Genomic DNA, 19,533 nt, shown 5'->3' on the forward strand with positions numbered 1-19,533 from the left:
AATAAAAAGAGATAGATACTTATAGTACTTATACATTACTAATATGTCGACTATATATCTAATATAGAAAATTGTATGTACATTATACTATGATAATTCTAACATTGTCGTAACATATAACAGAACATTATTAGTGAATATAAATTATAATTTGTATGTATTATAATGTACATATACACAATAATGTACAAAATATAATTTTAATATTGCATATATCATTAATTCACTAACATGTTTATGTCTTCACTAATATGTCAATAATAGTATAATATTTTTTGTGTTATTGTGTATATACACATATATTATAATACACATAAAATGTAATTGTAATTCGTATTCATGAATGTCTTTTTATATACAACGTTAGAATTACATTTTATATATCATTATACACATTATAATATAAAATTTTAATATTGCATAAAAATGGACATAGAGAATATCTGCATGAATATCCATATGTATATATATTATGATATTCATTTATGATAATATATTATCGTAACCAAAAATGGCATTGGATGTAAGAAAAAAGTGCTATTACGGCTTCGTATCGATATATCTATTAATTAAAAATCTGTATTTTATGTATATTACAGACTTTTAGTACTGGTGATATATATTAGAACACGGCCTACATTGCATGTGTATATAATACAACTAAATATGTATATAATGCAACTAAATTTCTAAGGTCCGATTCTACAAATATAAGATTAACTTCAATTATGTTTATTTTTTTTTCAATTCTAAAATTGGAAAATTTTCTAAAATAAATCTTACATTGTGGAACCGACCCTAATACACGTCCCTGTTAAGATGGTAATGTAGGAAACGGAATATCGATAATTAATCGATCGAATTTCCTGCATGATTATATTAACTCAGAGGGCGTAAGCAGCTTATACAATGGAAATGAAAACCTGTAATATCGACCTTGATCAATTTCGGTCTTCGCTCCAGCATCCCCTTAAAGACTAGATAAATTCATATATTAACTAAATCTTTCGGTTTTTTTCATTTCAGATAACCTGGTTCCGAATGGCAGTAGTCACTGCAAAATGTGTTTTGGAAAACGGCTTTCCGGACATTAGATATAACTTATATATTTATTATGCTATCATAGTAGTATGTGATTTTTGAAAAATCGATTTTTTGAAATTTCCGAGTATACCCCTTTGAAAAAAGAATCCGGATAACATCACCGTTTTAGCTACTCAGGGGAAATCGAATAGTAAAAGCTCTTGAAAATATACGGTAAAAAGATGAACTATTACATTCAAGAGGATAACGCGTACAAAAAACAGTTCGTATCTAGAACAAAATTTCTATAAAGTTTTTACACACAATTTTTTATATATTTTTCTGCAGCTTACTTATTTATTATTCTTTTTACAGAACATCTTCCTCGAAACTACTACGCAATATGCAACTCATTTTGGGGAAGAGATTCGCCCCAATACTCACATCGCAGTAAATATCTAGAAATTGGCATCAACTCATTATTTTATACTACTATAGTATGTATAGTATTGGAGACAACCGAGGTAATTATATTTCCCATGGCCCATCAATAATAATACAACAACGTGCAGTCAACACCACTAGTTACACCGTGGAAAATTCATGATCTTATTGTAAAAATACGCAACAAAAATATAGTAAAATTCACATCGCTCGATACTTTTATGTACATGAAGCCTTCAATCGTGTTATTTATGCTGAATCTCGAATATTGTATTGAGCATGCGAGTCATTGGATAATGCAGAATGTACATAAAGTTAATGAAAAATTTCAACAATTTATAACTATTATACGCCAAAAACTCTATTAATAATAAATGTGATTAATGTTCTTAGTCCGAATTCTCGGAAATTTTGAAAAAGAATGGGTTTCTTCGGTTTTTTTTCTTACCATATTTTTGCAGACTTTTTTCTTCTAAGATAATTTTATTTTTATTGTCCTTTATGCTAATGATTTCATTAAATTGCTAATTTCTTTTACTTTTAAGAATTCCAAGAAATAAATCATATATGAATAGAGTTTCCTGTCATGATCATTTATAAAATTAAAAAAAAATTTTTTTAAATATTGTATTTCTCTCTCTCTCTCTCTCTCTCTCTCTCTTCTGATAAAGACATTGAATATTAATTAAAAAAAGAAATACCAGAATTGAATCTCCTATACGGAAATATTTATCCTTTTCTTTCCAATGTGAAAAAAAAATAGAGGAAAGACAAACCGTAAGAAGTTTAATGCCGGAGTATAATGCCGGAAAAAGAACAAATTTCTTATAAGTATGTTATTACATATGTATTGCAAAGTATTACGTATTACATACGTATGATAAAGTTTGCAGGTATGTTCATATCTTATGGCTGCAGCATAAAATATTTCTAGACTCGAGAATTTTTCCATCTTACAACCAATCAACACATCCGCGAAAAACCTATCATATACGAGGTCTGTTCAAAAAGTATCGCGAATTTTGAATTTCCGCGGGTTACGTATATTCGATTTTCGATTTTTTTGTGGCGTTATGTTGGTACTCATGTCTCTCACTTATGCCGACAAGTTCGGCCATTTTGAATGTTCAATTAATTTTTGACAGCTGCTTTGCTTGTACGTGTTTTGGCTCGTCTTCGATTTTTGCCTATTCCAAAAAATGGATCAAAGAATCTGTATTAAATTTTGTGTGAAAAACAAAATTAAGTGCGCGGACGCATTCCGAATGTTGACTGTGGCATATGGTGAAGCTATCTTGGACCGAAGCAACGTTTATCGGTGTTACAAAATGTTCTCAGAGGGCCGAGAAGATGTGAACGACGAAGAGCGTGCCGGACGCCCGAGCACGTCAACAACAGACGAAAACATTGATAAAGTGAAGAAAATAGTATTGGCCAATCGTCGAATCACCATTAGAGAAGTTGCTAAGGACCTAAACATATCGATTGGCTCATGCCATTCGATTTTTACCAATGATTTGGGCATGAGACGGGTCGCCGCGAAATTCGTACCAAAATTGCTCAATTTCGACCAAAAATCGAATTAACATCGCATTAGCATCGCATTAACATTGCTAAGGAGCTGTTGGACTCTGTCCCCGACGATCCAAATGTGCTCCAGAGGGTCATAACTGGTGACGAATCATGGGTTTATGGTTATGACGTGGAAATCAAAGTTCAATCATCCCAATGGAAGCTGCCGCACGAGCCAAGACCGAAAAAAGCGCTCCAAGTTCAGTCGAATGTGAAGGTTTTGCTTACAGTTTTTTTCGATTGCAAAGGCGTGGTGCATCATGAGTTCTTGCCACAAGATAGAACGGTCAATAAGGAATATTACCTGCAAATTATGCATAATTTGCGCGAAGCAATCCGTCAGAAACGCCCGGAAGATTTGTGGAAGAACAAAAATTGGCTTTTGCACCATGATAACGCCCCTGCTCACACATCGTTGCTTGTGCGCGAATTTTTGGCCAAAAACAACACACTAATGATGCCGCAGCCACCGTATTCCCCTGGCCCCCTGTGACTTTTTCTTGTTCCCGAAACTGAAGAGGCCCATGAAAGGACGACGCTACGCTACGATTGAGGAGATAAAGACGGCATCGAAGGAGGAGCTGAACAAGATCACAAAAAATGATTTTTTGAAGTGCTTCGAGGATTGGAAAAAACATTGGCACAAGTGTATAATATCTGATGGGGATTACTTTGAAGGGGACAAAATAGATATTCATGAATAAATAAATAATTTTTGAAAAAACACAAAATTCGCAATAGTTTTTGAACAGACCTCGTATGTAATAATGCATAAACAGAGATAAATCTTCTATTTATTTGTAAAAAATAATTTAAAATAATTTAAAGCAACATTCTATCATTAAATTAAAATATAGGCGAAAAAGAATTTATTAAAAGAATATTTGTTTAGAAAAAATAAAAAAAAATTTAGTTTTTTTCGTTGATTTTATTTTTCCGGAAAATCAAAAACACTATAAGAGAATATTTCTTTTATTTTTCTGTATTTTTCGGAAAAAAACTAGGAAAATACAATATAAAATGTTTTCTTCAATTTTATTTTTTCGGAAAATTAAAAATACTTTAAAAGAACATTTTTAAAATTTTTCGTATTTTTCTGAAAAAAATCGGAAGAAATCTAGGTTTTTTTTTCGATTTTATTTTTCTGGAAAATTAAAAACTCTAAATGTGATGCGTTAAAAAAATTGCGTAAAGTTTATGATGAAATTTTAATCGTAGAGTGCAAATTATTAATGAACGCTACTGATAAAATTGTATGCGCTGCAAATTATAAATATTATGATTTTTAAAATAAGAAATAAATTAATGTTTTTGTAAACAAATTGTATATTATGATTCTTAACCTTAGGAAATCGAACATAATGTACTCCATGCGATTTTCTACATTGCTGTAACTTTTTTATAATATAATTTGAATACCTGGATTGAGGTTGAAAAAAAATTTAGCTGTCCATAGATATGATAAGCCTGTAAGGGTATTTTTTTGCATTATTTTCGATGAGAATGCACAAAAGTTTAAAGAGGGTACTTAGGACCCACACATGATTTGTAAGTTTTCGGCGTTTTGGTCTCCCTTTATTTTTTATTAAATATATGTTTACTGAGATAGTATAAAAGTAAATACACGAAAATGTAGAACTAAAAAGAATTCTATTTTAATATAATAAACAGTAGAAATTTTATAATTTCTGTCAGTCTTCGGAGACCGCTCGGTAGGAGCGGATTTCTTGCTTTAGAGCGAGTGTTGCATCCTCTAAACTTAATCCTAATAAACTTAATTATACTATGATGATATTTATACATGTATAATCCTTTATCTACTTATATTATTATTCTTTTATATTATTTAAATAATAAAATTTTATTTATTAATTGTAACTTAAAATATGTAGATTTTTCAAAAATATCGATTTTTGATAGTTCAAATAATTATACTTTTTTTGCGATTCATATGTATGATTCCAATGATTTTTTTTTGTTAATCCAACTAAAAAAATCCTACGCGTTTTTGCTTGAACATTAAATTAAAAAATTTGAGAATTTTTTAATTTAAAGTAGTCATTTTTTGCGAATTTGTCCAATAAAATTTCTTTGAAGCATTCTAATTAATTGAAGATAAAATATTATTTATTTGATCCATATTTTTCTGTCTTTGTGTAACTTCGAGGTATAAATTTCACACGTTTTGAGTTAAAAAATACGTATTCAGTCCAGAGATGGCAAAGTTGCAGGGTTTCGCATACCCTGGTTAGGAAAGGTAACCAAAAATAAGTTTGGCTTTCTAGGGTTAAATGTATAACTCAATTTATTAAATTATTTTCAGTCTCCTTTTTTCCCTTGTCTCTATTCAGCGCTTTAGAATTATATAATATATAAAAAGATTCACAGTTTTTCCTCAAATAAGTTAATCAAATTATTATTAAAATATAAATGAATAATAAAAAATTATAATTTTAATCTCTGTTTTTTTCTCTGGGTTTCCTCTACAATCCTGAAACATTTTTTGACTTTCTTCTATGAAATCATCTGCTTGTCAAGTAACTTCAAAACCTGTACGTTCCTATTTTTTCTTATCACGAAACGAGTCTTTCCTCTTTCCTTGCAATTAAGAATCTATCAATAATGATAGCTGTTCATTAGTAATATGTATACATTAGTAGTATTTATACATATAGTTCAATAAGTGTTTGATAGATAATAGTTTTAATAATAATTCGATAATTAGGAACGCTCAGCTATTTGTAGTATATCATTTAAAAAAAATGATGTATTGCTAAATTAAAATCATTGTTGAGTCTTATCATTTAAAGAATCATTGAATAAATACCATATCTATTTAATAAAATCGCGTGCAAAAGAAATAATGTGAACGTGGCAGAAAATACAATGGAAAGAGGAGAGAACACGAACACTAAGTGTAGGACTGCGGGTGGGACAGAGAGGACAACGGGTTAGAAAAAGAACGTAACGGGCGAGAGAGAGAGAAGGAACAAACCATCCCCTTCCTCTTCTAACATGGTGACACGTTTCCCCCTCTCTCGAATCCAGCGTCTGTGTGCATTTTTCCCTCCCTTATCCCTCACACACACATACATTCCGCATGTACGTATACGCACAAACCATAATTGGTTAGAATCAATGGATTAAACCTACTCTTAACGTTAAATAAACTACGTTTCGCTTTAAGTTCGTCAGCATCATTTTATCTTCGTTGTTGAAGTAATGCAAAAATTGAAAGGAATGTACCTTCAGAGTAGGGGAGACCGGGGTCAGTTGAATATAAGGGTAAGTAAAATAATCGAGGCTACATTAAAAACAAAACACGCGAGACACGCGTAAATGTGTCTGAGCACGCAGCAGCGACTGTCGCTAAGTCTGCTGTAACATCTTGTTGCGAATACACCTATGATAGAAGTTATGCTACAATTTTAAAAAATCGTACACTTAAGTAAATGTTTTTATTCTTAAAATTTTTGTTTCACAATCGTATATGATTGCCTGAAATATTTCTACTTAGATAGTAAGTATAGTTCTTACTTAATAAAGTCCAACAGATTTTTTTGTTTATGTGTCTTTGTTATCGTATATTATTAATGTTTTTAAAAAATGAACGAATGGTAAACTAACAGCATGGAATTGTATGACTCATTTAGTGACGACTCTTATAGTACTTACTCAAAATTTTTTTATTCAAAATTATTTATTTTTTTAAAGAGATTTTCCTCAGTGAAAAATGTTATAAGTTTAATTCCTTCATATTCAATCTTAAAAACTAGGCTTATTCGACTTTGTTTTTGCACGAAATGAACAAATTTTGCAAAAAAAAGTATTGTTTTGTTCTGCGAAGCGAATGTTCGCGTTTAAAATATATTTTTATAAAAGTTTTATTAATATGAAGCCAAAGATGTAATTTAAAATACATTAATCTTTATTTTAATAATCTTAGTCGAATTACCCCGGTCCCAGGGCTAGTTGAATCAGATGAAATGCATTAGAAAAATGCATTTTTTTTCATATTAGTTATTAGTTTCCTCTTGTTATTAAAATATTATTAGATAATTAAATTTATGTAATAACTGGTGTAGAATTCATTTTTCCGATAAGTCTCTTAATTTCATTTGTAAAAATTTGAAACTGAAAAATGAGTTTATTAGCCCCGGTCTCCCCTACACTTTTGTAACTTAAAAGTAAGATAGATATATGCTTCATATCTGGCGAAAGCAAGAAAGAAATTTCTTGCTAGTCTAATACAGAAATAAAAAAGTCCCAATGATGATAGTAAAAATGACGATGACATATCTTAACATAAAAGTTTCAGATTTCAAATTTTGCGTCGTAATATTTGCGCACGTAAAGGAGAACTAGAAATACTATATTATGCAATCCAAACTAGCTATCAGTTGAGCCTAATACAAACTTGATTAAATTATTATAGTTCTTATTGAAATCTGATAATTATGAATACCCACAACTGATTTGTTTAAGGCACGATTAGTCTTGCGTTATTCACAGTGTGTACTTTTAGAACCAAGACACTACTGTGTCTCTTAATATTGAAGTTCGAATGAAATCACCAATCAAATTTGCAATTGCGAAAATTAAATTTATTCACTTTAGGCAGATAATTTATAAATAATTAATGACGGGACAAAATACATCATTTCGAAATATATAATAGTTCCGTTATAATAAAAATATCTGTCGTGACAATATATCTGTAAAATGAGAAATCTACGAGTCAATTTCATTAATTAAATAAATACAGAATTTAAAAAAAGGAGATTAATTTAAATACCAATAATACCATCCTCTAACAATAAGAGGGATATTGTTTTGAATAAAAATATTGAAAAATAACCGTCAATTTAAATGGAAAACATGGAATGTTGCCTTGAGTTTCAATATATCTATATATCTACAGTCCAGTAGTCGCTTTATAAATATTCAAAGACAAGCTGCCATGGAATGTTAATATCACGAACAAAATTAAACGTCGCTTCCTCGCGTACTCAACAGATCGTTTTATATTAATTTTGTTTTGATTTAATGTCTGAACAATTTGAATGCTCGCGAAATAGAAACTTCGGCGTTATTTATTGGAGCATAGTCAATTTGTTGTCGATTGAATTAAATGTAATAGAAGGTTTTTTTATAGTGGCTTGTTTACAGTGGCTTGTATCGAGTGGATAAACTTTGGCAGATATACAGAAAGGCATTCGAAGTGAAGATAGGTATATATATTATAGGATATCTCGAATAGATACATGTGTACAGTCACATTTTAAAGCTATTATCTTTGAAAATATATAAGTCCTTTTTGATAACGAACAATGTTATTGCTTTTAAGGGTTCTCTTTTTAGATCAATTGCGATATTGTTAGCCTTTTTTTACTTTGGCACGAAGCTAACAAAACGTATTGCCTCGGACAAACAGATTACAGACGTATTGCCTCGGGCAAACAGATTACATACTGTAATTTCGATTATTTGCATCAGCAGAGACGATCATTAATCAGATGATCATTAATAGAACCTAAAGATTCTTTAACATAAAGGATAGATCGAAATTTAAAGATAAGATTAATTTAAAGATAAGAAAATGAAGCAAAGGAGCCTCGCGAAGTAAACAATTTTGTGCATTATATTTATTTCCTTTTGTATCTATCCTTTATGTATATATCCTTTTGTATCATTATAAGTTGATTTATTGAGAATTTTCTTCAAATAGAATCTAATTTGGAAATATCTTTTCTGCAGATTTTAAGCTTTTAACTTTATGTCTCTCTCTCTCTCTCTCTCTCTCTCTCTCTCTCTCTCTCTTTCTCTTTCTCTCTCTCTTTAATATGCATTTATAGAAATCATCAGCCGGATAAATTAACGAGATAAATACTCACCTTTTCTCCTTTTGTTGCTTCTTTTTCTTCTTGAACGCATTTTTCACTCGAAGAAGTAGAAAAGCGGCGCGATCGATGGTTAGGCCTGGTGAAGTCTTGTCACCACTTGACATTTTGCATTCGAATCCTCCCAACAACTACAAACATATTCAAGGATGTAATTAAAGTTTTAAACGTTTAAAATCTAACAAGGGAAGTTTCACAACTGTCTGGAATTGATTTTATTCTCCATGAAATATGTTGTTAAACGAAAATCTAAGAGATATATTTTTTTATACGTGCCCTAATTCATGTTTAAGGGGTGAAACATCTTTTTGAAAAAAAAATGGTATTTTTCTTTCGAGGCGAATATTGTCGGGAGTATAAAAAACAGAAAACAATTTTTTTAAACAAAGTTGAACGGTTTCAATTTTATAGATATCAAGAAAAAAAGATTTAAACAATTTTTTTGTTCAACAAAATCCCCACCACCCGTAATTTTCTTAAATTTTCAATTTTTTTTTTACCAAATTAAAGATTTTTTTTTTTTCGAATTCAACTACGTGTAATAAAGTTACATTACGACATATCATTTTCGAGAATAAATTATTAACGCTTCCCTATATACGCCATCCATGCTCATATGCGTAAGTATAACAATTGTCGTTGGAGCAATAAAATATATAAATCAACAAATAAGGAAATTGACATGATTGATATTTGTAACATTACAAATTATAAATAATGTGAAGAGTCATAATAATTTTTATTATTTTTCCTTAAAGTGAGTGAAACTTTTTTATTCATCTCTGTACATTACTTCTTTATAATATCTTAAGATTATTCTCTTAAAGTTATTTTCAGTTTTACGTTTTAATATCTTATTTACTAGTCGTTTATGTAATAATTTCTAAATTTATTTAATAATGAAATAATTTTTAAATGTTCATACACAATAAATTTATATATGCTTACTCATTATAAACAGTACAATAATGATACTCGATGAAAAAAATATTTCTAACATAATAGCTTCTTACATCATGAACTTTTTATTTAAATTATATTACTGCAACCTTCAATGTCATATGTTGTTGAATTTCGTCGAAATTATATTCTACTGGATTTTCAAACTTTTCTGGTATTTCGTAACTGCTTGTAATAAGTGATTAGATAACTGTGCGGTAATTTATAATATAAGTTCATATATATATATATATATATATATGTATATATATATATTAATATATATTTCTACTTAGTTTAGTCCACTCTATCTGCTCGGGACAAATGGGGCCGTATATTCATGCCACCCTGTATATATATATATATATATATATATATATATATATACACACATATGATAATAACATAAAATACAGGCGTCAACGCTGGTTATTAGGTTAGCAATTCTTCTTAATATTAAATATATAAACCTTGACCTTGAACGTTTCCACTCATAGTTTGCATCTTCATTAGCAATCTTTCCCTCTAACACAACGATTGGATTATTGCATTACAAAATAATATCTCCAACGTTCTTCCTCTCAAAAAATTGAACCGTTAATTGTTGTGAGGTAAGACATGTACTCACAAAGTTAGAAAGCTGAGTGACAATGAGAACTTAAGCTAAAATTATATAAATGACTAAATTATCGTATGTATAAAATTGAAAATTAAAAATCACCTCACCTCACACAGTCGACGCTTCAACACTGAACAATAAATATGTCGTATCCAATATTTTGTACATTATTAATAAGTTATCGTCAAAATTTTAAAATATTAACTGAGAGAACAATTTATGTCTTGTCATTTCGACCATCGATTGAATAATGATTGCTAAACGAGTAACATAGCAGTCAATTTGAAGATAAACAAATTATAGTTTATGACATGTATTATATTACGAACAACTTTACAGTTTATTAAGAATCTCAGTATAAGCATGTTTTAAGGCAATGATATCATATTGTAAATTTAGCCCATTTGTCTGTCGATTAATATGCATCATCTCCGATATCAATCGTTATAATAATTCTCCACATCCAAAATTTCCACATTTTGTCAATCAAAGTCATGATCGTTTTGCAATCTATGATCTGTAATCATTGAATGTTTGATTATGGATATAGTTTTGGTGTTCAGAAAGTCTGGTTTTTAATTTCCTCCCTGTTTGTCCTACATAGGAAGCATCGCAATGAACAGCAATTGATCTTGTAGACTATATTTCTTTTTAATTCATTAAGAGTCTTTATGAACCTTTGTAATGCAATAATCCAACTGTTGTATTAGGCGGAAGATTACTGATGAAGATTCAAACCATGAGTGAAAACGTTCAAAGTCAAGGCTTATATATTTAATATAAGAAGAATTGCGCTAATTGATAACCAGCGTTGACTTCCATCGCCTGTACTTTGTGTTATTATCATATATTTCTAAATTGTTCGATTAAAGGAGTTTATGAAAACCTTAGTTTTGTATTAGTTTATAATTTCTCATTGTAAGTACGCTAGGCTGAAAAATGCGTCACCAACATAGATCATTTCTTAACTTTATTCATTGTGTGTTTGGATTTTACTATTAGGTAGTAATTCTATCAATTTTTTGGACACAACTACAATATAATGTTAAAAAATAAATCATTGATATTTGACTAGTATCAAAAACCAACGTTTTGGAAAGATTTTTGGGAATTTTTTGTCTCAGCATCCAATCCCTCAAAAGAAGGGCATAATTTTCAATTTGATAGATAAAGTTTTTTATATCTCGCATTCATAATTTCACAAAAAGAATTTCGAATTTGTTGTAAGAATACTTTTGGATAACAATTATCTATTGGATTTTATATTCGATTAATGTAAGAATTAAAACTTTAAAAATTTAATAAGTAAATTGAATTCTTGTTCAACTAAAAGATCAAATAACAACTTACCTAAAGAACAGGTGAAATGGTTTTCCATACCGTATGTAGAAGAGATATCGAATAAATTTAAGAATATGATTAATGAGGTTTGCCGTAGGGTTTTTTTCGAAAAAGTTGAATCAATTTATTAAGGTTCATAAAGACTCTTTAAATGATGAATTAAAAAGGAATGTAGTCTACAAGATCAATTATTGTGATTGCGATGCTTCCTATGTGGGATAAACAGAGAGGAAATTAAAAATCAGACTTTCTGAACACCAAAAGCATATCCATAGTCAAACATACACTTCGGTGACTACCAGGTGTATGCATAAGTTTTTTCTGGTTTTTTGGTAAAAAAAAACACGTAATTTTCAAGGGAAATTAATTTTTTTTTATTCAAAATATTGGCCATCGGCTTCTACATTTCGCCCATCTTTCAGGTAATTTATGAATACCATGCCAGAAAAACTGCTTGTCTTTTGCGGCAAACCATTCGTCGAGTCATTTTCCAACTTCCTCGAAATTGCTGAAGTGCTGCTCTGCGAGCGCGTGCCCCATTGATGCGAAGAGGTGATAGTCAGATGGCGCCAGGTCTGGGGAGTACGGCGGGTGCGGAAGGATGTCCCATCCAAGCGATTTCAAGGTGTCTTTCACTGGTTTTGCTGTGTGAGACGGCGCATTGTCGTGTAACAAAATCACTTTGCCATGTCTTCTGGCCCATTCCGGTCGTCTTTCGATTAATGCGTGGTTTAAATTAATCATTTGTTGGCGATAGCGTTATGTATTAACGATTTCGCCGGGCTTCAAGAGTTCATAATACACAATACCGCTCTGGTCCCATCAGACACAGAGCATGATCTTCTTGCCGAAGCGATTTGGCCTTGGTGTTGATGGACCGGCTTCGCCAGGTGAAAGCCACGATTTTTTCCGTTTCGGGTTTTCAAAATAAATCAATTTTTCGTCACCCATCACAATTCGATGCAAAAATGATTTCCTTTCGTAGCGTTGAAGCAGCATTTCACAAGTGACTTTGCGATTTTCCATTTGACGTTCATTCAAATTGTGTGGGACCCATTTACCGAGTTTATTGATCTTTCCCATTACTCGTAAACGTCTGCTGATTGTTTCTTGTGATACATGTAATGCTTCTGCTAATTGTCGTTGAGTTTGAGTTGGGTCTTCATCCAATAACTCCTGCAATTGCTCGTCTTCGCATTTTTGTGGTCTACCAGAGCGCTCACTGTCTTTCACATTGAAATCACCATTTTTAAATTGTCGAAACCATGTCTCACATGTTCTAATCGATGGAGCGTGTTCACCATATGTTTCTACCAGCAAACGATGACTTTCAACAGCCTTTTTCTTTTGATTAAATAAAAAAAGCAATGCGTGCCGCAAATGTTCTTTTTCAGGCACAAAACTCGACATGATCATTGAACGATAAAACAAAGACGCTAGTTTTTGACGGACTCAACTTGTGTGTGTTTGTAATTAAATGTCAGACGAACAAAATGGCGTATGTGTCAAATTAATACGCTGCGTACTTTTCGCTGGCGCCATCTCTTAGTTAAACCGGAAAAAACTTATGCATACACCTGGTATACATCATAGGTTGCAAACGATCATAACTTTGATTGACAAAATGGAGATTCTGGATATGGAGAATTATTATAACAAACGATTGTTGGAGATGATGCATATTAATCGACAGATTACTATATTTTATATTAAGTATATTTTATATTAAGTATTTAGCCCAATGGGCTAAATTTACAACATGATATTGTTGCCTTAAATCATTACACTGAGATTCTTAATAAACTGTAAGATTGTTCATAATATAATATATGTCATAAACTATAGTTTGTTTGTCTTCAAATTGACTGCTATGTTACTCGTTTAGCAATCATTATTCAACCGATGGTCGAAATGACAAGACACAAATTGTTCTCTCAGTTGGTATTTAAAAATTTTGAAGATAATTTTTAAATTATTAACAATGTACAAAATGTTGCTACGACATATTTATTGTTCAGTGTTGAGACGTCGACTATGTGAGGTGAGGTGATTTTTAATTTTCAAATTTTATACATACGATAATTTAATTATTTATATAATTTTAACTTAAATTCTCATTGCTACTTAGCTTTCTAACTTTGTGAGTACGTGACTTACCTCATAACAATTAACGGTTCAATTTTTTGAGAAGAAGAACGTTGGAGATATTATTTTGTAATGCAATAATCCAACCGTTGTATTAGGAAGAAAGATTGCTGATGAATATTCAAACCATGAGTGGAAACGTTAAGAATTTATATCAATATTTAATATTAAGAAGAATTGCGTTAATTGATAACCAGCATTGACTCCTATCGCCTATACTTTATGTTATTATCATATATTTCTAAATTGTTCAATTAAAGGAGTCTATGAAAAACTTATTAGTTTTATGTTAGTTTGTAATTTCTCATTTTATATATATATATACAGGGTCCATTATAAAAGTAATGCGCATTTTCTGGGAAAAATAGATTTATTGATCGTAGCGGTACAAATGCTCAAAATTCTTCAAAATACTCTCCCCCTGAATCAATACACTTGCGGAGACGTGTCTGCCATGCCTGGAAGGCACGCTGAAACTCCTCGACGGGAATGTCTCTTAGGAACGTTGTAACATGCTTTTGGATGTTTTCCACGGACTCCCAATGCTTTCCTTTCAGCTCGCTCTTTAGACAGGGAAACAAAAAAAAGTCGCACGGAGCCAAGTCGGGACTGTAAGGGGGCTGGGGCACCACCGGGGTGTTGCTCCGGGCCAGGTAGTTGGCAACGATGAAGGCCGTGTGGCTAGGGGCATTGTTATGGTGGAGCTTGATCGCGTCTTTGATGTCAGCCCTCACGCGCGCGACCCGGCGTTTCAATCTCTTGAGCACCTCCAGGTAGAAGGCTGAGTTGACAGTTTCTCCCTGCGGTACAAACTCAAAATGGACGATTCCTCGGACGTCAAAGAAGACAATGAGCATCGTTTTGATGCGAGACTTGCTCATTCGCGCTTTCTTGGGGCGGGGGGATGATTTTGAGTGCCACTCGCTGCTCTGCCTTTTCGATTCTCGATCGTACTCGAACATCCAAGATTCGCCTCCGGTTACGATCGAGTTAAGAAAGTCCGGCTCATTTTAAATCAAATCCAATAATTCTTGAGAACGCGAAACTCGAAGTTCTTTCTGGTCTTCCGTCAACACTTTCGGCACAAGCTTCGCGCAGACCTTGCGCATTTGCAGATTCTCCGTCACTATCTCATGTACCGCAAATGTGGACATGTTTAGGGTGTCAGCGATGTACTGGATGCTCAATCGACGATCGGAACGCAAAACTTCGCACACACGATTCACGTTTTCGTCGGTTCTGGCCGTTGTTGGGCGTCCAGAACGGGGGGGGTTCGTCAGCGGCCTCCTCCCGGCCCTCCTTGAACGCCTTGTGCCACCTCCCGGACTGTGAAATGCAGTCGTCCTTGAAGGCCTCTTGAAGCATCTGGAATGTTTCGGTTGCATTCTTTCCAAGTCGCACGCAAAACTTGACGTATCGCTGTTCAAGCGAACGCTCCATCGCGCCGTGTTACAAAGTCGAAAACACTTCACGCGGAGGCACGTCTTTCTACTCAGACTGCTCGGAGCAAACTGGTGACCGGCTGCCTTGGAAGGGCAGCCCCCACCACATTTCCTGACCCATTTTATCCCGCTGCGATGGATATTCGCGTCACAATAAAATCATGCGCATTACTTTCATAATGGACCTTGTATATTCAAGATAAGTATAATAAATGAACCAGCATAAGAATATTCAGCACGTAGTAGTCTTACGTTCAGTGCAGTCGTTCTGTCATAATTACATCTGTGTAATTTATTAATTATATAAATTGTTTTTATATTACGATACAAAGAAAAATTTAATATCTTTGGAAATGATTATCAATCTGCTTAATGTTATTAGCATCTATATGTACGTTTATTAGCATCTATATGTACAATATATCTAACAGAAGCATCAATAACTGAAGAGGAAGTTGAATTAAAAGAAAACATACAAAAATTATTGCTGGATAGCGTTTTTCATTATAATGGATTGGTAGTAACAAAAGAAATCTATCTCGATTACCAAGAACCTTATAAATTACATAATTCCGAAATAATTTAAGATGATGAAGCAGCATGAAGTGAAGATAATTTAAATTCTCATCTTCATTATTCAAATGATAACGTAGATTTTGATAGATCTCATAAAAGACGAGCTGTTGTGATGGAATTAGAATATTAGTGAAAAAAATAACAACAAAAGAAATGGTCCGCTAAAATCAGTATAACATTAGAAAAGTTTCATCTGAACGACAATTAAGACGATGGGAAGAACAATTACATTCATGTGGAAATCGTGAAAAATTGTCTTACTTCTCCAAATTTACATATGATAAATTTACTGCAGTTGTTGAATCAGAATTCATAATTCATGATATCGATCTATAAAATTGGGTTTTACAAACTCAAGAAAAAAGAGGAAATTTAAATCCTATATTTGGACCAAGAGTACAAAAAATTTTATTTATACCGATAAATGTTATTGTAAAAGCATCAAAATCTGATAAAATAATTTCAGGTAATTAAATAAATTTTCAGATAATGTTTTACTTTTAAAAAGTAAATTTGCATAAACGAAATAATAAAATGAAATTATAATCTCTTTGTTATTTCCATGATATATTTTATATTTTATTTAAGAATCTCATTGTAGTCGTAAAATAGTTATTAATTTAACATTTATATTTCTTAGAGATCATTTTAAAATGTTAAAAGAAGTTTATTTTCCAAACCATTGGTTCTAATAGCGTTTTTCTTATCGAATCATAAACTGGACATTGTTCCAATATTATTTCAGATTTAACACTTGCAGGAAAACATATTACTACTATATAATTATACCGAAAGACACTACAGGAAAAATACAACCATTAGATGTCTACAGATTTAGAATTTGGAAAAATTTTGCTAAAAGATTTTTAGATATTGTTTTATTAATAGAAAGTAATATAAATTTAAACAATGCAATATATGTACATCGAGAAGGACCCGATAGGGGTCAAAACGTCTGTACGTTTTTATATTGCTTACAATAATATTGTTACGCATATTTTCTCCTGAGTTGGATCTAAGCTCTACATTGTATTATTTAATTTATTTAATTTGGAACCGTTATTATTTATTAAATTTAATATATAATAAATTTACATGAACGAAATAATATAATAAAATTGCAATCTCTGATACATAATCAATTATCATCCCCACGATATTACAACTATATTTACTTATTTAAATATTTGTGGTCTAAAAGTGATTATACAAATGAAAGACCAGAAAAATTTGAAAATCCAATAGAATTTAGTTTTGACAAAACATGTGATATCGAAGGTTGCAGTAATATAGCTGTAGAAAAATGTTCATGGCGCAAGAAGTTATTATGTTTAAAACATTTTTTTCATTGAGTATCATTGTTGTAATATAGTGAGCAAACGGAATAAAATATAAATTTATTGTGTATGAACATTTAGAAATTATTTCATTATTAAGTACATTTAGAAATTATTATGTAAACGACAAGTAAATAAAATATTAAAGCGTAAAACTGAAAATAACTTTAAGAAAATAATCTTAAGATATTATAAGGAAGTAACATACAGAGATGAATAAAGAAGTTTTACTCACTTTAAGAAAAAATAATAAAAATTATTATAAACAATAAAATTGAAAACAAGACCATTTACGTTAAATAATATAATTACTTTAAATACGAAGCGCCACTGCGGTCTGAATGTTGAGATGTTGAACTAATATATTTATTCATATAAATGAATTAATTTTAGAAATGATAATTGCATGCCGATATGGTTGTCGGACTTTCAACGCAATCAATCTGAAATATTAATAATCCCCTCAAATTTTCCAAATTAATCTTAAAAAACTGTAATAAACTTATTGCAAAAAATATTGCCTCGGCCGGGAGTCGAACCCGGATCTCTTGCATTCCGTGCGAGCGTCCTGAGCCTTTAGACTACCGAGACCTTAGCAATATTCTTCGCAAATTTCATTTATATGAATATATATATTAGTTCAATATTCAGACCGTAATAGCGCTTCATATTTAAAGTAATGTTATTTAACATAAACGATCTTGTTTCTAATCTTATTGTTTACACACGCGCGCTTACAATGCGTAACTTTCTATACATATCGGTTATTGCAAAGAATGTTGCTAAGATCTCGGTAGTCTAAAGGCGCAGGACGCTCGCACGGAATGTAAGAGATCCGAGTTCGATTCCCGGCCGAAGCAATATTTTTGGCAATAAATTTATTACAGTTTTTAAGATTAATTTGAGAAATTTGGGGGGATTATTAATATTTCAGATTGATTGCGTTGAAAGTCCGACAACCATATTGGCACGCAATTATCATTTCTGAAATTAATTCATTTATATGAATATATATATATTAGTTCAATATCTCAACATTCAGACCGTAGTGGTGCTTCGTATTTAAAGTAAAAATTATTATTTTTAAAATATAATTAATAAAAATATAATTCTTTACATTATTTATAATTTGTTGCAAATATCAATTGTTTTATTCGTTGATTTATGTATATTATTGTTCCGATGGCAATCACTTACGCATATGAGCATGGATAGCATATATACGGAAGCGTTAATAATTAATTCTCGAAAATGATATGTCGTAATGTAATTTTATTACACATGGTTGAATTCATAAAAAAATAATCTGTAATTTGGTAAAAAAAAAAAAAATTAAAAATTTAAGAAAATTATGGGCAGTAAAGATATTTTGTTAAACAAAGTTTAAAAAATTGTTTTTTATTTATAATTTTAAAGTACTCTTGAAATCATATAGTTTTTGTTTAAAAATTTTTTTTTTATTTTTTATACTTCCGACGATATTCGCCTTGAAAGAAAAATACCATTTTTTTTAAAAAAGGTGTTTCACCCCTTAAATATAAGTTACGGTACGTATAAAAAAATATATGTCTCTTAGATATGTTTTACAACATATTTCATGGAGATTCAAATCGGTTCCGGATAGTTATAAAATTTCCCTTATAAGTTTAATTTTTCTCGTCTATTTTAATTCTTAATAGTACAATTTATCTAATTTAGTGTATTAATAAGTTTTTCTTAAAATGGACTTTTAATTCTTTTTTTATAAATAAATTGTTAATTTTATAAATTGTTTTTAATTACGAATAATGTAATGTAAAAGGCAGAATACAAATAAATCAGTCTTTTCACGGATCAAAGATGCGTAAACTCTTTAGTATCCATCATGATGCATACGCATCGTACATTGCTTATGGTCACAAATAGATAAATTTGTGGACCGATTATTGGTAAGCATCGATCTCTAAATATTTCCTGATAGCAATTATTTAGTGCTGTAACACGAATTATTGTCATTACTGCGGTAATCCATCTATTTGCTCACATTAATACACTTCGCCGCACATACCTAATTTAATTAGAGAATGACGTGCTAGATTCTCTGAGTTTTACCAAGTTTAAACCAAATTGCATTTGCGATTTATGTAAAATGATGAAAATGAATATAACATCAATGGTTTAAATTGAAACAAATCTTGCAGTTATGCATGTTCTTC

General features: G+C 31.0%; 1 protein-coding gene and 1 long non-coding RNA gene across 5 annotated transcripts in view; one reads left to right on the forward strand and one right to left on the reverse strand.

Moving 5' to 3' along the window:
• Positions 1-19,533, reverse strand: part of LOC105153240 (uncharacterized) — a 354,849-nt gene that overhangs the window by 181,887 nt on the left and 153,429 nt on the right. For all 4 annotated transcript variants that reach the window (XR_015547195.1, XR_015547194.1, XM_087412646.1 and 1 more), the window contains exon 2: positions 8,934-9,070. Coding sequence is in view for 2 of the 4 variants with exons in the window: in XM_087412646.1 (XP_087268772.1) it covers positions 8,934-9,070 (137 nt within the window). In the remaining 2 variants the exon portion in view is untranslated. The remainder of the gene's footprint in view (positions 1-8,933; positions 9,071-19,533) is intronic.
• LOC147907457 (uncharacterized) lies at positions 171-3,770 on the forward strand. Its single transcript, XR_015547200.1, has 2 exons — positions 171-1,306; positions 1,399-3,770. It is a non-coding gene; the product is annotated as an uncharacterized LOC147907457 (long non-coding RNA).

Source organism: Acromyrmex echinatior, chromosome 13 (assembly GCF_024713525.1).
Source record: "Acromyrmex echinatior isolate Ae372 chromosome 13, ASM2471352v2, whole genome shotgun sequence".
Taxonomy (NCBI): domain Eukaryota; kingdom Metazoa; phylum Arthropoda; class Insecta; order Hymenoptera; family Formicidae; genus Acromyrmex; species Acromyrmex echinatior.